This window comes from Echinops telfairi, unplaced genomic scaffold (genome assembly GCF_000313985.2).
Source record: "Echinops telfairi isolate 266 unplaced genomic scaffold, ASM31398v2 ScPeMD7_18;HRSCAF=68, whole genome shotgun sequence".
In the NCBI taxonomy this organism is placed as follows: domain Eukaryota; kingdom Metazoa; phylum Chordata; class Mammalia; order Afrosoricida; family Tenrecidae; genus Echinops; species Echinops telfairi.
Genome location: NW_022103915.1, coordinates 29,025,682 through 29,047,930, shown reverse-complemented (window position 1 = coordinate 29,047,930; position 22,249 = coordinate 29,025,682). Strand labels below are relative to the sequence as shown.

The window sequence follows — 22,249 nt, the reverse complement described above, 5'->3', positions numbered from 1 at the left end:
GAATTCCCTGTAGCTGGTCTGTGGTAAAGGGGAGCGAGGGCTAAACCCAGCCTCTGCCCTTGGCCAGACTTGTGACCCAAGGCTGTTTCTCCAACTGTAACAAATAGTAATGCATCTACTTGCTCAGCTGGGGTGAGGTTCTGAAGGACTTAATGGGAGTTAAGGGTAAACCCAACCCAAACTCACTGCCGTGGAGTCCCATTTTAACTCAAGGCGACACTATAGGACAGGGTAGAATTGCCCCCGAGGGTTTTGGAGACTGTAACTCTCTATGGGAGGAGAAAGGCCCCATCATTCTCTCCAGAGAGTTTGGTGGATTTGAACTGCTGACCTAGTGGTTAGCAGCCCAATGTGTAACCACTATGCCACGGGGTCTGCATCATTAATAAGTGCCATTGTTCTAAATGCTCTGGTTGCTTGGACTACCCACTGCCATCCCGTTGGTTCCAGCTGTGGACCCCTAGAGGCCTGCGGGGCAGGGAAGCCGCTCCTTAGGGTTTCCAAGACGGTAACAGCTGCAGCCTTCTGGGGGGAACTGCTGGCTAGTGAGACTGAATCGGGACCCTGTGGTTTGCAGCCCAAAGCTCAGCCCCCTGCGACCCCAGGGCTCCTGGATCCGTTGGCAATCTCTGGGGCGCAGCGCTCTCTCCTCTTCCCCAAGCGCCCAGACGCCCGCGAACCAGAGCGCCCCCGCCTGCATTCGCGCCCGCGTTTGCGCCCCAGTTCGTGCTCTGTCCGCGTTTGCGCCCCGGCTCGCCCCCGTCCGTGTTCGCGTCCAGCTCGCCCCCGCCTACGTTCGCGCCCGGCTCGCCCCCGCCCGCGTTTGCGCCCCGATTCGCGGCCCCGCCCCGCTTTCGCGCCCGGCTCGCGCTCCGCCACACTCCGCCGCGCTGCGAGCTCGCCGAGACCCAGCGCGCCCTCTGGTGGCGCCGGCCCGCGCGCAGCGCCGCGCCTTCCTCCGCGCTCACAGCGCCCAGGGCGCAACCCGACGACCTGGCCTGTCGCCAGTCCCTCCTCCGACCCTGGGGAAAGTCCTCTCGTCGCTGTCCTGGAGGACCCGGGAGGACACAGGGCCCATAATGGGCCCCAGGAAGGCGCGCTGTGTGGCCAGGTGCTTTTAACGTGCTGCGCACCGCCAGCGGGTTTTTTTTTTTTCTTTTCCTTCCATTAAAATGTTGAAAGTGATCGAGACCACCCAGAGAGCCTAATAGCCGCACATTTGCTCGTCGCCATTGAAATCTACACCAACTCTTTGGTACAGCGGCTCTGCGCCTTCCTTCCATCCTCTTAGGCCGTTCAGCCTCCCTCCGCCTCTCCAAGGAATCCTCCAGTAGGGAACGCCCAGGCTTGTTTTCATTGTTTTCCCTCAGTCGTTCCCCTTTGATGTTCCAACTCCAGGTCTTTGCGGGTTTCACTGTAATTCTTCACTTGGACTTCTTGAGCCTCTCTTTGAAATGTTCTGTTCAGCTCTTAGACTTGACTGCCTCTCCCTCTCACTGCGGAATTGACCTAGGAGCAGGGCTCGGGGAACTGCTGGGGCACCGCAGAGGGGTTTCAACCAATGGAGGCCGTGTTCCAAGTGCTTGCTCTTCTATTCCAAGAACTTTGGAAGCTAGCAACCGGCCCGTCGCTGGGAAAAGATCCATGTTTGTGCCCATTTCCAAAGCAAGGTGATCGAATGGAATGCAGAAAGTATCAGCCTGTATCATGCACCATTAATATCACATGCAAGTAACATTATGCCGGAGACTGTAACATGTGTCAGCAGGGGACTGCCAGAAAGCCAAGCCTGATTCTGAAGAGGATGTGGGCAAGGATGGCGAATCTACAATGAATCTTGCATGGAAGCAGAGAATCCCAGACAGCTCTTCACCTGTGTTTATTGATTAGAAAATGGCATTGAGCGGACTCTGTGGATCGTAATAAATGATAGATACCGTTTTGAAGAATGGAAATTCCAGAACATTTCGTGTGGCCCCCAAACATAGACCAAGAAGCAGTTTTCACAGAGAACAAGGAGACCCTGTGTAGCTTAACAATCAGAAAAGGTGGATCCAGGTTATGTCGTTTCCCCACGCTTCTTTCTATCTGTATGCTGTGCCAGTCTTCCAAGAGGCTGGGCAATGTAAAGAAGCACACAGCATCAGGACGGGAGGAAGGTCCATGGACAGCCTTGCTTTCTGAAAGTAGAGAGGACTTGAAGCACTTCCTGTGGAAGATCAAAGTAGCATGTACACCTCTGCATAAAGAAAACAAACGTCCGAACAATTGGACTAATAGCATCATGATAAACAGAACAAAGATTGGTGTTGCAAAGGCTTTCATTGCAGTTGCCATCAATGCCCATGGAAGACCCAGCCAAGAAGTCAGACGACGTATTGCACTAGGCAAATCTGCTACAAAAGACCTGTCTGAAGTCTTCAGAGGCAAAGATTCCACTTGGAGGACCAAGGCGTGCCTGACCTAAGTTATTCAACGCCTTCTATGCAAAGAAAAGCTAGACAATGAATAAGGGAAGACCAAAGAAGAGAATTGGTGACTATTAACCAGACCACAGGCTGCCAGCAGATGAAACAAATCTGTTATGGGAAAAGGCAAGGTACTAGTAGGTACTCAAGGGTAGACCCGTTGCTTAGCTGGTCGGAGCTTCAATTTCCTCCTCTGTGAAATGGGACGGTATGTTTCTATGTGTGAGACCGCACACCAGAGCTCCTGGCACAGGGCCCTCATTGGATGCCAGTTCCCCGTCTTCCTGCCACACATTAACACCGAGCTGCTTTCCTAGGTGTGGGGCCCCGGGGAGATCTACTCTCTCCTGAAGCACACCCTCCAGCTTTTCCCCCCAGGGAGGGCTGTCTACGGTAGGCACCACACCCCCAGCCTCATCAAAAGTGTTTCCTGAGTTCCTATGGTGGTGGGAGGGCAGGGCCTACGCCCAGGGCAAGGGCTTAGCACCCTGGCTGCTAACTGGAAGGTTGGTGATCCAAGTTCGCCCAGAGGTGAGCTTGAAAGGCCTCAGAAAAAAGGTCTGGCAATCTACTTCTGAAACAAGTGCGCCCTTAGGAACCTGAGAGAGCCCGACTCTGTTCCGATGCACGTGGGGGAGGGCGGGGAGAAGGGGCCAAGTCATCATGGGTGCACAGTTGGGAGACAGATCACTCAAGGATGGGGCAGAGAACAAGTGAAGGCTGCGCGCACTGTCACTTTCAAGACAGCTGAGCAGTGGCCTTTGAGGGGATTTTGACTCGGGATGCCCCTGTGTGTGTGTGTGTGTGTAGGGTAAACTCTGTTGCTTAGGGTCTCCCATGGCTCTGACCTTTTGGAAGTAGATTGCCAGACTTTTCTTCCAAGGTGCCCCTGGGTGGGCTCAAACTGCCTACCTTTCCTTCAGTAGTCAAGTGCTCAACCATTTGTACCACTGAGGGCCTCCTCTTTAAACACAAGCGAGTGCCTTTCGAGAGGGAAAGAACCAATCCACATGTATTGTGCAATGGCTCTATGCCTGGGCGGGGTGGGGGGTGGGGTATGCTGAGATCCTCCTGCCTCTTAGCTCATTTCAGGCTCAGAACCACTCTAGGGGACCAGTGATAACCCTGGCCTCCTTGCCAGAGAGCTGAGTAGCTTCCCTAGAGCCTTGCGACTTAGAGACGGAGCAGTCAGGACTGACAGCCAGACACCCAAATGTGCCCATGTCCAGACAGAGGCTGCTGGGCACACCGCACCTGCTCTGGAGCCACCTGGGGAAGTGGCTGGAGGAGAGCTCTTTGGACGATGTGAGCAGGTAGACCAGGAAAAGATCAGACTTGTGGGAAGATTTGGTGTAGGGCGTAGGCTTGGGAGACGGATGATGCAAGAAGAGAGACATGCAAAGACCCAGAAATCGAGGTTCAACAACAGCAACAACCCAACCCCCCCAGAAAACTAACTCACTGCCGCCGCCGCCGAGGGGATTCCGCCTCAGTGACCCTGAGGACAGAGTAGAACTGCCCCTCCTGGAGTATCTGAGTCTGTAACTCTACGGGAGTAAAAGCCTCAGGGAGCTGCTGGTAGTTTTGAAGTTCTGCCCTTGCAGTTCGCAAGTCATAACCTCTAACTACACCCACCAGGACTTTCCACAAGGACTCATGGAAGCAGCAGTCCAGCGATCATATGATGCATTGCATTAGGTGAATCTGCAGCACAAGACCCTTTAACGTTGAACAGTAAGGATGTTACTTTGAGGACAGAGGTACAGGGGACCCAAGCCAGGGTGTTCTCAGCCACCTCCTATGCACGTGAAAGTTAGACCTTGAATAAGGAAGCCAGAAAAACAATCGATGCCTTTGAATTAGGGTGTTGGCCAAGAAGACCAAAAGTACCACGGGCTACCAAAAGATCTGTCCTGGAAGAAGTACAGCCAGAACGCTCCTCAGAGGCAAGGATGGTGAGAGTCCGTCCCATGCACTTCGGACATGTTGTCGGGAGAGGCCAGTCCCTGGGGAAGGACATCGTGTTTGGTCAAGTGGAGAGGCAGTGGGAAGCCAAAGGCCCTCAGCGAAACAGAGGGACACAGTGGTTAAGCCTCAGGACAATTGTGAAGGTGGCACAGACCGGGTGGTATTGTGTTCTGTCGCCCACCGGGCACGATGCCTTGGAGCCATTACTCAGTAGCACCTCGCAACCACCATTGGCCAGGAATCTCTGGAATGAACAACATCCAAGTCATAAATTCAGAAGTCCCCAAGGTATCCTCATCTGGTGTGTCCTCCTGGGCAGACCGTGTCTTCAGGTGTGGCTAGATCTCCGGCCGGAAGGGTTCGGCTCCTCTTTGTTTTCTGATGCCAGTATTAGTTCATTCGGTAAGCTCAGGAGTATCATGTCGGGAGTGAATTGCCATCATTTCTCTCCCCCTTGCCAGATACGGGAATGGCATTGTTTTGCTACAGATAAAGAGCCAGCGAGATCCAGGGGACCGTGTGCAGGGCAGGCCAACAGCTGTTGGCAGGGAGCTCTCCCACACGATTGCTTATGGAGTCATGAAGGGACACATTTGAAAGGTGCCTTCTGCTACGTTCACACCGCAGCGGAGATGATCACACATCACAGGCACCCTCAGGGCATCTCAAGTAGCTTCACTTTCCAGGGGCCAGGCAGGTGGGGGTCAGGGCTCCGTACGTCTCTGTGCCTGGTCTGTTGTCTAATGCCACTCAGAGTGGCTGTCTCAAGAGGATCCTATGCCCTGTGGAAGGCTGTAGTGTGAGAAGAATTCCCAGGGAGTCAGCTCATCTCAGCCAGAACAGAGAGGAGGCGGGCTCAGTGGTGAGAGACTGACCGTCCAACCGTTGGCTTTTCATGAGCATCAGCATAATCCTTTGGAGCAGAAATGGCTGGTATTTGGGTTCGAATTCTTGATGACGCTTCCTCCAAGATTAAGACATGGGGAGCCCCCACCACTGATGGTCACCTGAGTGCCTGCTATTAATAGGTGTGCAGAAAAACAGAGGCTTTGTAAGGAGGGAGCAAGTCCGAGAGACTGACAGAGTGACAGCTGGATGGACACCTGTTGGAGAATCAGTGAGGTGGTTACAATGAAGACTCGGGACAGACCCCTGTGCGTCTCTTGGGGATCATCTTGACCACGTGACCCCGGGATCACTGAGATTGTGCGACTCTGTGGCTCACCATGGTGGAGCAGGTTTTACCCGTGGGGAGTGGTTAGGGACTCATGGTGAGGTGGGCTCTCAGAAGCTGTGCTTCAATACAGCTGGGAAGTTGTTGCCTGGTCCTTCTGGCTCTGGAGATGGGGATGGAGTAGAGATGTCGGTGAGTCATATAGCTAAGGAAGTACAGAACAAGGAGTTGAACTCAGGTCTTCCCCAACTCCAAAGCCAAGGATGTTCTTCACGCTCGTGAGTTTTCTTGGTTTACCTTGGACATAAGTAACAGGAAACATTTACCTGGAAGACACTCTTCTATCCACACACGGAAGAGAATCTGTCAAGCACTCTCTGTGTTTTGACTCATGTCTTTCACTCCCACTCAAGAGAGCACATACCCTGCAGGTGAACTCACGTGGCATTAGTACGTCCTATATCATCTGGAATGAGGATGGATACTTCATTCACAAATGGTCACACTTGACCAACAACAACCCTCCTAGGAACTGCCCTCACACCTGATCTGAAATCCACCTGTGTGTTGTGACACTGGGTGACAACCACCAGTGGTACTACCCGTATGATGAGTTGGGCCTGTGATGCTGGCCTCATCGTGAATGGCAAAGGACACTAAGCGCGAAGCAAGGGGGTTACCTTGCAAACGGTGGGCTCTGGGCTTCTCTAACACAGCCCATTAGGCTGCTGGTAAGGACGACATTCTAGTCGGGGGTCTGGCTGGTCACCGTGGAGCATTTCATTTTTATGTGTTCTCTATGCTGTCTAGAGAACAAGGATGTTAGAGGTAACGTCTTGCTTTGCAAAAGCATGCCTCAAGTCATTTCCTAGTTTGCTGTGTATTGCTTGGGGTCTTAAAGGCTTGCAAGTGGTCATCCAAGGCAGATGATTTCTTCACCTGGAACAGCGGAGGAAGGAGAGTCAGGGATAGGAATGGAGCATGTGGCTACTTGCCTCCAACAACGGCCTGCTTGGCCGTGCCTTCAGAAGCCCTGGACAGTGCCCATCGATCATTAGCGAACATTTGGAAAGAAGATTCCATAGAAGACTCCTGATCAAAAAGGGGGAAACTGTAGAACAGAATGTCAGATCTCATGGGCCTGGGACTTTCTGGAGCCACGCAGTGTGGACGAACCCCTGAGATCATCTTTAGACCTTCTACTAGGAATAACTCCTGAAATCTTAAAATGGAATAATAGTTAAGCATAGCTAGTTTTTAAAAGGGGGTGTCTTTAGAAGACTTTATGTGGGATCCGACGGACAATGGAAACTCCGGAGTAGACAGGAACCTTAGGGGGCGGTGAGTTTCTGTTGACGAGGAAGGAACGTGGAGAAAAGGAGGGCGAGAAGGTCACGCAAAGTGAGTGGAGGCAGCGTCACCGAGCCGACACGGCACGGTTGAACTAGCGAGTTGTGCTGTGTAGCTTCTCAGCAGCAGCGAAGCATGGCTCAGGGGAGATCGAGGGGTTCCTTTATGGGCTTCCGTGTGTTTCATGAGGTTTCTATGTCCAGTTTTATTTGAAGAATGGTGATGTTTAGCTTTTCTCAGTCTCCCATTGAAGTAAACGATTCTTCCCTGATCCCACGGGCAACACTATTTCAGCTTGTGGGTGGGTTTGCCGTGCAGCCGCCAACTGGCTGATCGTGGAAGAGGTGTCAAGGGACTTGGCTTCTCTAAAGACCCAGCCTCGAGCTTGGCCTTCGACTCTGGACCAGAACGAATTGCCCTGCTTGGGGGGTGAGGCGAGCTGGGGTCCAGAGGAGTGAAGGAATTGTGCATTGGCTGATGCTGGAAGATCCAGGGAAAGAATCCCATCGACTGGATCTCCCTGTGGTCCTCCTGTCTGCAAGGGGAAGGAATAGGGGCCAAAGGGGTCCCCCACTTTTCTTAGGGAATCCATTCTGCCTCCAGAAGGGCCGCCTAACTCCTTGGGTATGTGTGTGGAAGCCGTTCGAATGCATCCAGCTGGCTTCAGAATCGCTGCCCATTTGAACCCGCTCCAGCCAAGCAAATTGGCCTTAATGGGGAGATTTCACTTGGCAGCGCATCTGCTTCCTTTTCGCCACCCCCTCCTCCTTCTTCCGGCTGCCCTTCACCTTCTCCAAGTCATAGAAAGTTGCAACTCACCCTCTGGCGCCGCTCCTCTCTATCGTTTGGTTTCTTCCCAGCATGAGCACCCTTTGCTCATTCACGCCCCCCTCAGTGCTGAGAGCACCCCTCATTCTCGTCTGCAAGAACTCCTCTGTTAGGAGTGGGCACGGGCGTTGCTGCATAGATGCCCACTGACTTCCCCAAAGGCTGCATTTTCTAAAGCCTGCTTCTAATTTGGCTGGTTGGACCCAAGCACATATTTTCCCTGTTATTCATTGTGCTGGGTCCAGGCTGATCCACCCGAAGCCTCTTCCTTAGCCATTGAAGCAGCGTGGGCGTGGACTGTGGAGAGGACAAGGTTTGGGGTCAGGGAGACTTGGTTTAAATCCCAGACTGCCCCTGGCCTGGACCAGAACTTCAGTGTTCTCCTCGGGAAAGGAAACGAGAATGCTGATCCCCGCTGGCATGTGAGGTGAGCTCGAGGCCCGTGGGAGGATTCTGTGGCAGAACAAAACCAGGTGCCTGCCACCCGGTGGACGGTCCCTCCATGGTGCCTTCCTCCGCAGCCCTCTCGACCCCAGGTCTTGAGTTGAGTGATACCACACGGACACGGAGAAGAGGAGGAAAAGGGAAATACAAGTGATCAACGGGCACGGAGAAACCAGCGAGATGAGTGAAGACGCGGTGTTTGCGCCTTTGTCGCTGTCCTTGGAGAAAAGGCAGGATTCTTCAGTCGGAGGAAGTGGCCCGGGTGGAGGAAGGGGGAGTTTGAGGGGAGGTGTGGGCATGTTCAGGGATGATCGCTATTGATCTGGTTCAAGATGAGTTCTCTTTTGAATATCCTAGGAAAATGCAGACACGTTCCTGCTCTGTTTCTCGGGATGACCAACGGAGCCTGGTTGCATTAGGTGAATCCACTCCAGGAGGTCTCTTTAGAGTACTGCAGAGCAGGGATGTGACTTGGAGGACGAAGGTGCCCAAGCCATGGTATTTCCAGTCGCCTCCTATGCATGTGACAGTTGGACATTGACTACAGAAGACCGAAGACCAATCAAAGCGTGTGCATTGTGGTGCTGGGGAGACGAGGGCAAGCACCACGGGCTGCTAACAGAACCAGCCCACCTGTCTGTCTCGGAAGAAGCACAGCCAGAGTGCTCCCTAGAGGCAAGGATGGGGAGACTTCATCTCACGTACCTGGGATGTGTTGTCAGGACTTCAGGTTTGATAAAGGGGAGGGGCAGCTACAACAGAGGAAGGCGCTCAAGGAGCTGCACGGACACCGTGGTTGCAGCAATGGGCTCAGGCGTGGGAACCATTGTGAGGCTGGCCCCGGACAGCACAATCTTCTTCGGTTGTGCAGGGGGTCGCTAAGGGTCAGAATGGACTCGATGGCACCTCACAACAACAACAACAACAACAACAAAAACAGCAGAGAGGTCTTGTCCAGCAAGTTTACTTAATGTAACTCATCTTTTGATGTCTTGACGGCTGCTTCCAGGAGCATTGATTGTGGATCTAAGCAAGAGGAACTCCTCGACACCTTCAGTCTTTTCTCCATTTATCGTGACGGTGCCTGCTGGTCCAGTTGTGAGTGTTTTGGTCTCCTTTCCACTGAGTTATCGTCCACACTGAAGGCTGCCAGCCTTGAGCCCCATCGGCTTTAAGTCCTCAATCTCAACAAGCAAGGTGGTATCATCCGGATATCACAGGCAGTTAATAAGCCCGCTCCAATCCTGAAGGCGAATTCTTCTTCTGACAAGCCAGCTGCTGGGGCCACTTTCTCAAGCTACAGATTGAACAAGTATGGTTAGGGGCTACAACCCTGGTGGACGCCTTTCCTGATTTTACATCACGCAGCAGTCCTTATTCTGTTCGCACAGCTGCCTCTTGACCCGTGTATACGTTCCACATGAGCACAGTGATGTGTCCTGGAATGCCCGTCCTTCTCCAGGCGGTGCCTAGTTTGTGTGATCCACACAGTCGAATGCGTTGACGTCGCCAATAGAACAGTCATGACACTGAATGGAAGTAGCTCAGATTATGTTTCTGTGGCGTGCGTGTATGTGTGTGTCTTCCTTTGCTCTGTCGCCACCGTGCTATCCGTGTTTGTTTTGAACGTGTTTCAGATGTAAGGAGGGGTAAGACCGCAGGGGTTGCAAACTTGAACTGTGCCTGAGCCAACTCAAACGGTTCCCAGCCAGTAGGACTCTCAGAACACCTGTATACAGTGCGCGGGTCGCGAGGGCAGTGGGCGACTGACTGTACAACTACCACGAGGATGCAATGTGAGTGAAGAGTAAGAACAGAAAGATGCTTTCATGTGTTGTGGAAACTCGGCAGCCACTACAGAAATGGTTTCGAACTGGTCGCAGTGGTCAATGCATAATCCCCTCTCCCCCTGCCCCCTGCCCCCCAGGGATGAACAACAGTTGGGAGACAGTGGCTGGTGTAAGACCTGAAAACAATAACGATTTATAAGTTATCAATGGGTCATGAGGGTGGGAGGGAGGGAAAAAGGAGGAGCTGCTACCAAGGGCTCAAACAGAAAGTGTTTAGAAAACGATGATGGCAACATATGTACAAATATGCTTGAAACACTTGATGTATGGAATGTTATAAGAATGATTTTTAACAAAGAAAGGAAAAAAAATGGTTTCGGACTTAGACCAGCAGTAGACTCCCCTGGGGAGGAGTGTTGTACTACTGACACTGCATAGATTTACTGCAGAGAACGCCCTTCTTATTGCCTGCATCTGTGGTGGCCTACACACACACACACACACACACACACACACACACACACACCTGCTGTGCTACACCACTGCGTATGGCCAACCAACCATTCCTTCTCCTCTTCCCTCCTAGAGGAACAGAATTGTGTTCGTTTGCTGAGTACCAATGTCCCCAGAAAAAGTAAGCCTCGCCCCAACCCTCAGGGAGTGAAGATGTTTTAGGCTGGTCCTCGGGATCCATGTCTGCTCAGCCCAGGACAGGTTTCCAGTGAGTGTCTGGCTGGACAAGAGACCAAGTCTGCTGGAGGGAAGGCTCCTGGCCTAACAACACCAGGCTTGAAATCACAGCAAAACAAACCAGAGCTCTAAGGGCCAACATTTGGCCTGACATCCACGCACCCATTCATCCCCCCTGCTCCTGGGTTTGGACAAGGCTGGGTAAGGAAGCGATGCCGGGGCCACGAGCGCCGTCTTCCAACCAGGAAGAAAGCTGAAGGTGCATGAATGTTAAGGATGGCAAATGCAAAGAGATGAACCGCCAGCCTCTGGAGTGTTCCCTGTGCTACAGATCTCTTCTCGCCATGACGTTGGGATCTCCTGGGGCTTGAAGCCAAAGCTACTCAAGCAGTTCTCGTTGGCTGCCTGGGACATGGGGAGGGGGGGCAAGTTGGTCACCCAAGGAAGTAGCTTAGTTCGATGTGGAGAAACAAGGTGGAGGGGAACACCATCTGCACTGGACCTCCCAGGTAGAGGGAGAAGAGAGGTTCAGCCAGATGGGCCCATGGGTTGCCTTCTGACGACACCGTTTGTCCTGAGCATTTTAGCCAATGAACCAAAGTGTCGGAGGAGGAGGGCAGGGCAGGGCCAGCAGGTGAAACGGTGCTGGAAGTTGAAACCCTAGTGGTGACTGGGCCTGGAGTGATTGAAGAACTGCTCCCTTGATCGTCACACTCATCAACAACCCTACGGTGGCGATAGTTCTTAAGTACCGTCAATGGATTCCAATTCATAGCTACCCTGTGGACAGAATTGCTCCCACGGACTTCCCTTGGCTATAGGCCCTGTGGGCACAGATGGCCGGGTCCTTTCTCCCATAGAGCAGGGAGGTGGGTTTACGCCTCCATCCTTTCGGTTAGCAGCCCAGAGCTTCACTGCTGTACCGCCAGGGCTCCTGAGCTGAGGAAGGGAGAACGGTCAAGAAGACGTGCGGTTCCACTGGGAGAAAGCCAGGGCCGCTAAGCCACTTGCTGCTTCCATCTGTGGCTTAAGCGTGGTCCACTAGGAAACTGGGCTTGCCCTAAGCGAGCTGACCGTGCTGACTCCTCACCAGGGAAATGAAGCCCACCAGATGGAGGGTGGCGAGAAAGAGGAAGTGAGGCAAGGAAAGGTGACAAACTAAGTGACATAAAGTGCTGCCTGGGCTGGGGACCACTCTGTATCAAGCCTCGGATAGATGGACGGTAGCAGGTTCCTCAACACGTGACTTTTCTGGAAGGTTTAGCAAAACCATAGCAGGAAACAGTGCACAGGAGGGAGAGAGAAGTGGGGTGGGATGGGGAGCACCCGCCTGGACTTCTAGGGTGCACCAAATGGCCCCTCAGGAGGCCAAGTCTCACACCCTGAGAATGGAGGGGACCCTGGCCTGACTTGGGTGCTGCCAGGCAGGTCTGGGACCTGAGCTGGCATCCAGGTCTAGAAGCAAGGACTTGACCTTCAGGGGACAGGGCCCTCCCATCCCTCCTGTGGCTCGAACATTTTCTCCAAGGGCTCTGATGACACCTCCTTCACCTTCAAGCTTTCCCTGTCACCCTTCCGGTTTGCTCTCCAAGCAGGTCCCCCAGGGCCGCACGTAAAACTCCATCTGTGCCTTCAGTAAGGCGGAGTAAAGAGGAGTTATTGCCGCTCCCTGCTCTGCTGGGCTTTGTAGAATTACCCCAACCCCTGTTTATCACGCCATTGAGCCGGATGCTCATGTTTAATGTGCTATCTGCTCTGACCCCAGGTGTCTCCCCGCATCGCTGCTCTCTGACCGGCCCCCTTACAATGTGTGGCTCAGCCTAGGGTCACTGCTGCTGAGTGTATTACTGGTGTTTATCTGTATTAAATCTTGTAGCATTGACTGTGTTTTACCCATTGTTCTCCACTCCCTTGGCTTCTTCGGCAGCTTGCCCTCCTGCCTCGTCTTGCCCTTCTTGGAAAGGTAAACCATCCTGGCTCAGGAATTCTCTGGAAGCGTGTGGTTCCCAATCACCTTTGGAAGGATAGAGATTCGGATGGGCCCAGCATCATACTCAAGCTTTCCTCTGAAATTGGTCCCGACCCACCCACAGGCCATCGTTCAGAGCCCTGGGGAGGTCGGCAGTGGGTGGGCTTCGTGGCAACATACGTCTGGGGAGGCCGTGGTTGGCTGGGCTTTCCTCCTGGGGGAGGAAGATGAACAGTGAGTGTGGATTGTGGGGTGGACGCCCGAGAACTTTACGGCTGGTTTTCGTTTCGCCTTGATTTTGTCTTCTAAACCCTCCACGTTGTGTCTGGTTTCCCCCTTCCTCAAACCATTTCATGGTAGCCAAAGATACCCAGATTTTGGGGTGGTGGGAGTGGGGAGGGATTATTAACTATGGAGTTCTACCTTAAATGAGCCATCAGGACATAACAATCCATTTGAACGCTCCCAGTTTTGGAATTGTCTGTCCTAATGGGTTTCTGCGTCCTCCCTCACTCACAGTGCTGTGTCTGCCTGTGTGCGAGGCTCCACAAGGAGTCTATGAGAAGGTTTATGTATCTTACGGTTGCGCTCAGATAATTATCCTTGTGACTAGAGATGTAAGTGGAAGCATAATTTGTAGTTGGCAAAGCAAATCATTCATTCTTTCTCTGACCATTAGCTGCCATTCTTTGTCTGATAATTAGCTGACTATAGGGTTGTTTGTTATCATTATTATTTTTTTTTGTGCCCCCCCCCCTTTCCCCAACACACACACACCGAAATTAAAACTATCATCAACCAAAGTGAAGTTCTCCTTTCAGGAGAGATGAGCCTGGAGTAAAAGCAAATGGCTTGCCACCTTGTTTGAGAACAACTTTGTTTTTTTTGCTTACACTGATGAGAAAGTCCTAAGACATTGGTGGTCCATTAATAAATGATGCAAACCAAAGTAAGGTTGAGGCTCGCAGATTTAATAATCATTTTAAAAATCACAATCCTTTGTCATGAAAAATCCGTCATGAGGCAGACCCTCCATTCATTAGCCAGTGGTTTGGAACCTCCCAGGTACCAGGCCCTATCAAGGCGGAATTTTTCTTCTCTCCTCCCCTCCCCTCCTTTCCTCCTTCCTCTTCTCCTCTTTGCACTCCCCCTCCTTCTGGACATTTCCTTCCCCCCAGCAATGTGCCACGAGCAGCAGGGTACGGGGCATAAAGATACCGCCATCAAGATGCCTGTGGTTTGGAGGAAGAGAGGGCCTGTGTTGCTCTTGGGGAGGGACCAGTCTCATCCTCTTGATGCTGCAGTGCCCAGGGCCCGCAGAGGGAAGGAGACTTGGGGGTTCACACTGAGATGGTGTTTGCGGGTAAGTGCCACAGAGTTAGTTCTGACTCCTAGTGAGCCTGAAGACGGAGAACGAAACGCTGGCCGGTCCTGCCCCATCCTCACCATTGCTCTTGTGCTTGGCCCATGGCTGCAGCCACTGTGTCAGCCCATCTTGTCGAGGGTCTTGCTCTTTTTTGCTGCCCCTCCACTTTGCCAAATTGGACGGATGTTCTTCTCTAGGCACTGGTCTCCTGATCACACATTCAAAGTATGTGAGATAAAGTCTCGACATCCAAGGTGTGGGGGATGGGGGCGAATCACAGAGAGGTGGGTAAAAGGAGACCACGGACAGTGTAAGACGTGAAATAACAGCAATAATATAGAATTGAGCAAGGATTCATGAGGGCGGGGGAGGGAGGGGAAAAAAGAGGAGCTGATACCAAGGGCTCAAGTAGAAAGAAAATGTTTTGGAAATGTTGATGCACCCCATGTACGAGTGTGCTTAATGCAATTGAATGATGGATTGTTACAAGACTTGTAAGAGCCACCCCCACCAATAAAATTATTCATGAAAAAAGAAAAACAAACACAGAAAAGTCTCACCATCCACTCCTTTTTTTAAAATCGTTTTATTAGGGCTCATACAACTCTTATCACAATCCATACATACATCAATTGTGTAAAACCCTTTTGTACATTCATTGCCCTCATCATTCTCAAAACATTTGCTCCACCTAAGCCCCTGGTATCAGCTCCTCATTTTTACCCCTCCCTCCCCACTCCCACCTCCTTCATAAACCCTTGATAATTTATAAATTAATATTTTGTCATATCTTGCCCTATCTGACATCCCCCTTCACCCGCTTTTCTGTTGTCCGTCCCCCAGGGAGGAGGTCAGATATACATCCTTGTATTCGGTTCCCTCTTTCCAACCCACTCTCCCTCTACCCTCCCAGTATCGCCACTCACACCACTGGTCCTGAAGGGATCATCCACCCTGGATTCCCTGTGCTTCCAGTTCCTATCTGTACTAGTGTACATCCTCTGGTCTAGCCAGACTTGCAAGGTAGAATTCAGATCATGATAGTGGGGGGGGGGAGGGGGGCGGGAAGGATTTAGGAACTAGAGGAAAGTTGTATGCTTCTTCGTTGCTACATTGCACCCTGACTGGCTCGTCTCCTCCCTGAGACCCTTCTGTAAAGGGATGTCCAGTGGCCTACAATTGGGCTTTGGGTCTCCACTCCACACTCCCCCCCTCATTCACAATGATATGATTTTTTGTTCTGATGATGTCTGATACCCGATCCCTTCGACACCTCATGATCGCACAGACTGGTGTGCTTTCAGCATCCACTTCTAAGGAGCATTCTGGCTGTCCTTCTTCCAAGACAGATGTTTGTTCTTCTGGAAGTCTAGGGTACCTTCGATGTTCTTTCTTTGCCAGCACTGTAGTTCAAGCGCATCTGGTCTCCCCTGGCCTTCCTTCTTCCGGGTCTAGCTTTCACACACATATGAGACTATTGACCATGGCTTGGGGCAGGCTCACCTTAGTCCTCAAAGGGACTTCTCTGCTCTTGAACACGTGAAAGAAGTCTTGTGCTGCAGACTGCCTCCTTGCAATAGGTCCTTTGATTTCTGTTCATCTGTCTTGGTGAGGGAGAGACGTCACTCAGAAAATAAAACACCAGTGTTCTGAAATATCTGGTAGCTATCCCAAGACGCCTGGTAAGGAGTTCAGGGTGGTGAAATGGGGGCTGTTGGTGGGAAGGCACCACGCATTTGCCTCCTCAAGACCTCCCCTTCATAATCGATCTGTGGTGTCATGGCAGCCCTGCTTTAAGACATGAGCCTTCTCACCCCACTAATGGCTCATGACAGCTTCAGAGAAAGCCAGTATGTCTTTGCAGCATGTATCTGTCAGCAAGAGACCATTATAGGAGCACAAATGCACATTGTATTAGCGTTATCAGTTAATTATGATGCTTGGGATGGGTGCCAGCCAATGAACTGGCAGGCTGCTGACCACCACTCAGGGATATAACTCCACACCCCAAAGTCAAGCATATGTGAGAAGAGAGAGAGTGGATCCCTCTGAATGTGCAGTCAGAGACCTCTCCCACCCAAGCTGAAGTCCAATGGGCCCTGGCCTGGTCCGCACGGTCCCCAGGGATACCCAGGTTAGGCTCATGATCCAGGCCAGACCCACGTAGACGTCTGGCCACTGTGGCCTCTTCATGGATGCGCTTCCCGGACCGGCCTCCCCCAGCCTTTCCCCCGAGCTGGCACATAAACCTGCCTGGACTGGGATCCAGGCAATACCACAGAGGCTGCCTCTCCTTCCTGGGCTGGTGGTAAGAAGGGGCTACAGGCTTTGTGTGCTTCCGTAGGCCTCCTTCTCCAGTGTGTACTTGAGTTCGGGGAGTAGGGATGAGGATGGGGGCAAGGGTGACCAACGGAAGCTCTTCGTGTTCCCACTTTCACAGGACTTGGGTGGCAGAGGCTCTGAGCATTCTTGCTGGGTCCTCTTTTACCCTGTGGCGCCGTCAAGTCCTCGGCCCTGGGGCCAAGTCCACCAGCCTCTGCTAAGTTGCCCGGCTAGAAGCATGTACAAGTCTCCTGTTATGGTGGGTCTTAGAGCAGCCTAGCACCGAGGGGAATTTGAGGACCTGCTATGCTGTTGGCCATTGCCTTTTCTTCGTAACCAAATGATGGGTTTCAAGAGAGGAAAGATATCCCTGAGGTGGGGATTTGCACCAGACCTCTAGCAGGGGTGCTGGTCAGAGCGCAGCTACACAGGTCATGGGCAAGAAGGCTCCAGTGACCTTGCATATCCTGGCCCAGGCACTAGGGCTTGGGGGTGGTTCAGTGTGGGCCACTGTTCAACTAGACCCCAGCCCTGTCTGCCTGGCGGTTTTTTTCTAAGGAGACAAACGCATGGGAGGGAACTGGACTGGGTCTTGATGTGCTTCCCTGCTCCTTAGCCCCTGGAGCATTGCTAGTGGTGGGACATCAGGGTGAGGAATTGGGAACTCCATCTATGAGCACTTCCTTGCCTCCCTCTAGGAAATCCTTTGGAGAAAGCTAAGTCCCTGCTACCCACCAGGAAAGTGGGGGGGAGGGGGCAGGTGGCCACGGCGGAATGGGGGGGGTGGGGGGTAGGGGGGCAGCGGGGGGTTCTTCTTCCTCACCCTGCTGCTTAGGGAGGAACTGAAGCACAGGGAAGGAGAAGGGAAGGCAGGGGGAGAAATATGTCTACAGACACTTCTGTGTCTAAGAAGTGGGAATCCAGAGACCACCAGTGTCATGTTTTGCCGGTTATGGACTGTGTGACCCTGGGCAGGAGGTGATTCAGGGGCTTCGTGTCCTTTTTTTGGTAAAGCTGGTGACCATGTTCATGAGGTTCTCAAAGCCTTCCTAATTGTCAAGCTCTGTCCATGCACTAAATACCTGTTTAAAGCACTTTGGCATAGAAACAACCTGAGCTGCTGCCACCTTAAGCCCTCATGCCGTACGCACTCTGTGTAATAGATTGTGTCCCCTCGCCTTTTGTTGACTTAGCCACCTTGGGGATGCCAGGATGAGAGCATGGGGGCCCGAAGGGGGTGCTGAGAGCGTTTGCTAAAAAGTGATGACAAATGGTACCTAGGTGAGCAGAGCAGGTGAGAAATCATGGTTGGTTGAGTGAATTTCAAGCTTCAAGGAACCCAAATGCTCTGCCTGTGTCCCCCCCCTCCCCCCTGCACTTGCCTTGGCATTCTGGGGAAGAGATGACTTTGGGCAAGGTCACATCAGTAGTCAGAACCGGATCCCAGAGTCCTTTGCATTATCCCATGACACCGCCTCTCTGGCCGAGTCGTGGAACCGGACCCTGGCTCCAGGAAGGAATCCCGTGTTCCGTGAGCTGGCTGAGGACAGAGTCCGGGGCAGGCTGGTCCCGTGAGCAGCATGTGACCGGGTCAGATTTGCCGGGAGGACCACAGGAGAAGCCTGAGGCTGCCAGCTTGGTCATGTCACCAAGTGTCCCTGCCGGCCAGTCTGCATCTCTGCTCCAGCAGACTCCAGGGGGGAAGAAAGACCCCTGCCGGCCCCAGGGCTGGGCATGCCTAGGCAGAGGGGCATCTGGTCTCAAGGACATCATTCCTGCCTTAAGGACAATCAGCAGGGGTCCACTGACTGGCCTGGAATGCGGAGCAGGTTTGTGGGTGGCATTTTTGTGTGACACGCAGGCCACTCCTGCCCCATGGCGATCCCCAGCAACACAAAACGCAGTACAGCCCAGTGGGTCTGGTGTGACTCTCAGGCCTGTCCCTCTGCAAGCCTCAGGCGCCCCACTGCTACGGTTGAATAATTCATTCAACTAAATCTGTATCAAGCAAACTTCTCCGTCCTGGGCTCCTTTAGGTGCGGGTGAACACACGCTGACGTGGCCCCTGCCCTAAGGACGTGCACAGTCTAGTGAGGCGGGTGGACGGAGGTCTGAGCCACACCACCGCAAGAACAATTCCCTACGGAAGCCAAGGGAGCAGCAGAAGCCACAGGGTGGTTCCGGCGCCTTGTGCAAAGAAAGATCAGGGTAGTGGGAATAGTGGCAAGGTTAGAGAAGGACAGAGAGGGACACGCAGAACTGGGTCATGTGTGAACCTTACGGGCCACAAGAAAGATCTGGGCCTGAGTGGTACCAATAGCTCATGCGCTCAGCTGCTAACGGACAGTTCGGAGATGGGCATGTGCCCAGAGGCCCTGTAGAAGAGAGAGCTGGTGATTGGTTTCTGAAAAAAAACCTCCCAGCCGTTGGGCAGTGTGTGAAGCCCAGTGCTACGCTGACACGCTTATGAGGTCGCCGTGCGGCACCATCGGCTTCCCAGCAAAAAGCTTGGTGTGTGTGTTTATTTTTTATTTTTATCTGAAGCAACGGGGCCGCCGGAGTTGCATTTTGTGAAGTGCTGTGCTGCTGCGGGGGAGGGGGGGGGGCAGCACACATGCAGAGCGTGGGAACACAAGACAAGCGTGGGAGTCTTGGCAAGAGATGGTGGCCAGGAGAACACAGATTCCCCTAAAAGTTGCGCCTGCACCCCTCTTTCGGCCTCTGAGGTAAAGAGGTCCCCATGGGCGTGAAAACAAAGTCCCTGCAGCTGCAGAGGCTTCTGCCCAGAGACCGAGCTGATGTGTGCCTTCACCCCTCTCTCTCTGAGCTGCCTTCCTCTGCCTTGGGACCAGGGTACTCTCAGTGTCCCCCCCCTTCAGCACGTATGGAAAATCTTTGCTCTGCTTCTCAGGCTGCAAGAGCTTACATTTATCCAAGGCAGCTCTCCTCTGCCCGCTCCCGGCCGGCCCCTTCCCTTTCCCCTTCTCCCGGTCTCCCGCCTTTCCTTTCTGACATGCCCGCAGCTACACTCCATTTAGACATTATTCGGATGATAAAATTATATCTGCCTCCGTCCTGCTCAGTGTCTTCCCTGGACTATGGGAGGGAAAGGGGATGGTTGTTCCAGAGGGCTGTCCCCCCACTTCCTTTTAAATAATTCTACATGCCCCCACCCCCGCTCATTTGAATCATCAAATTGATTATTATCCCCCGTGGCTAGCACATCTCAAAAGAAGAACAGCTCCCGAAGGGACGCTCGCCTTACAGCTCATTTGGGTCCAGAGGTTTAGTCCATCACCGTCAGGATGCTGGAAGGCAAGGCGGCAGGGAAGCAGGTGTGCGCCTAGCTGGGGATTCAGGTGTGTGCTCACCTTGTGCTGCACAGCGTCTCTGTGTGCAGCACAGTGGTCTGGCAGCAGAGTTCGTAGTTTTAAATACAGTCCTATCAGCCAAAGCAGGTAGGGATTTATCTACTGGTGCCCGTGGACTGGGGACATTCCTGAAAGTTGCCAATGAGCTCCCTGTCCTTTTCAACACTGAGAGAGCATTTGATCAACTCCCACCTTGCAGGTGGCCAGGCATTCAGGGATTCAGACCTGGGGATCTGATCCAGGATGGGAGTTCATTCCTTCCTGTCCCCTCCGGCTCTGCCCACCCCCACCCCCCACCAGCTACCCTGACCTTCTGCACTTTTGTGAATTTCCAAGAAGCTGACCACTTCTCCTGGGTGCACACTGAGATGGAGACATGTGGGTCTTGTTAAATGTGGGCAACACAGCCCTTCCAAAAGGCCAGAGGCGCTTGCTAGGCCCGTGGTGCTCGGGAGGTCCTGTGTGTCAGGGACAAATCTTTGACCCTCCTGGGCCCACTGGCTAGTTCTATCTTCTTTTCTTTATGGGAGGGTAAGCCTTGTGCCTCTATAACCCACTCCTCCTAGTCCCCAGGAGGTGGGGGCCTCTCTAGAGGTCTAATTCCATTGAAGTCTCTCTGGCTCCACTCCCCTCCTCCCCCCTACCCCCTCCCCTGCTCGATTCTGTCACTTTAAGTCCAGCCCCTGAGAGATAGCCAATCGGAGCCACACCATACATCAGTCTCCCAGCCTTAAAGCTACAGTAGGGTTAGTGGACGCCAAGTCTCTGGTGCCCGAGTCTCCTCCTGGCTTCCCATCCCCTCTGCCCGCCTCGGAGTGTCTGGATGCGTGGGAGCTCGGGGCTGTGCGCGCATAGCTCTCAGCCCCCGTCTCCCCCTTTGCTCTCGAGGGCCCTGCCGGGACTCGCTCCTCACGGGCCGCTCGGTGCCCTTCACTCGCTCTGCTGCGTGATATCCGCGCCGCCTTTCTCCACCAACTGGGAATGCCAACGCGGGACTGATGGACGTGTCGGAACTCTGCATCCCGGACCCGCTCGGCTTTCACAACCAGTAGGTGCAAGTGCCCGGCTGGCTGTGCGGTCAATCTGTCCTTCCGCCCGCCGGGCTGTCTCTACTCTGAGTCACAGTTCATCTTCTAAGCATACTGGAGGCTGTTGGGATCCCCGGAGGGTACTTGCGGGAGGGGTGGGGGGCGGGGGGCGTGCAGGGGGGCAAGCGCACACTTCTCGGGGCGTCTTACTCGGTGGTTTGCCCGGTCTCGGAACTTTTCTCGAGGTCCCTCACTTTTCAGCCAGAGCTTCCGTTTCTCATTCACTCGTCTTTCCTACCCTCCTCAGGGAAGTCCCCCCCCCCCAGTTTTCCTCCATGGGGAGAAAGTCTTTGAGTAGGCGCGAGCGATCCCAGAAGAGGTGCGAAAATGGGGCCATCAGGATGCCCCGTCCAGTCTGAGAAAGCCTCCTCACGGGCCTTGACCTGACAGCTTGCACCCCTGGGCGCCAGAGATAACCCGGTAAAGGGGGCCGCAGCCAGGGTTGCGTTCGCCGCCCCCGTGGTTCCAGTGGGACGCCCCAAGGGCATACACGCGGTGCCCGGGGGTGCCGGCGGCCACCGAGGTGTTGTGCGCTCGACACAGCCTCCGAGGGGAGCCCGCTAGGAGTTGGGGGGCAGCGGACCGCGCGCCTCTGGCAAGGCAAAGTTGGCGCGCGGCTTTGGAAGAGGATGCGCCACTGGGGATCGGAACGGGGCGGGGTCCCTTCGGGTCTCCGGTCCTCCGAACCTGAGAGGCGTGGCCGGCCTGCCGCGCGGCTGGGGGACCAGACGCCGGGAGCCGCGGGCCTTCCTCCCGAGGCTGCGCTCCGCTCCGAGCGCACCCCGTGGGAACGGGGACCACCAACCCCGGGGAACCGCGGGTGTTGTCCCGCGGCCGCGGCCGTTCTGCCCTCCGTGGGGTCCCGCTCGGATCCCCCAGCAGCAGTTTCCCTCGGGCGCCGTGCGTGCCGCCTGCACCCGCCCGGGTCTCACTCGCCGGCCACGTCCCGCTGCGCCCGGACTGGTCCCAGCGTCTGGCCGCGCTTGGTGCAAGCCCGCAGGGCGTGGGTCCCACTGAAGGCTTCGCAGATAACGATGAAAGGAATACGGCTCGCCCGGTGTAACTTCTCACGGCTGTTCCTCGCGCAAACTATGCCATCAAACTCCGCATTTCTTAGGCTGCCATTCTTTGATTTCCGAACCGAACTGCTCCGCCAGACCTCCATAAAACAAACACCCTGGACAGCGTGGGGGTCCCAGGGAGAGTGCTTAACGGCACAGCTGGTGTGCCGCATGTGATCGAGAAAGCCACCTGACAGCAGTCTCTCTCCGGTGGTGACCAGGACTGCCCCAGGCTCCAGGATGGCCATTCTGGTTCCTGTAGACGCTGCCACGATTTAGCGTGTGGGTGGAAGGGAGGTGAGGAAATCCTTCCTTGGACCAGATACTGATTTCTGTTAGCTTGGAAAGTGGCGTTTCCTT

General features: G+C 53.8%; 1 protein-coding gene across 4 annotated transcripts in view; it reads left to right on the top strand.

The window, feature by feature from the left end:
• The window catches only part of ESRRB (estrogen related receptor beta), a 184,709-nt gene that overhangs the window by 57,247 nt on the left and 105,213 nt on the right, over positions 1-22,249 (top strand). For 2 of the 4 annotated variants that reach the window (XM_045287942.1, XM_045287944.1), the window contains exon 1: positions 18,099-18,198. The exons of 1 other annotated variant lie outside the window; for it this stretch is intronic. In XM_045287942.1, coding sequence (XP_045143877.1) covers positions 18,104-18,198 — 95 coding nt within the window. In that variant the 5' untranslated portion in view covers positions 18,099-18,103. Of the gene's footprint in view, positions 1-18,098; positions 18,199-20,558; positions 20,789-22,249 lie in introns of those variants that run through there. One more of the 4 variants, XM_045287943.1, reaches the window with a different exon arrangement.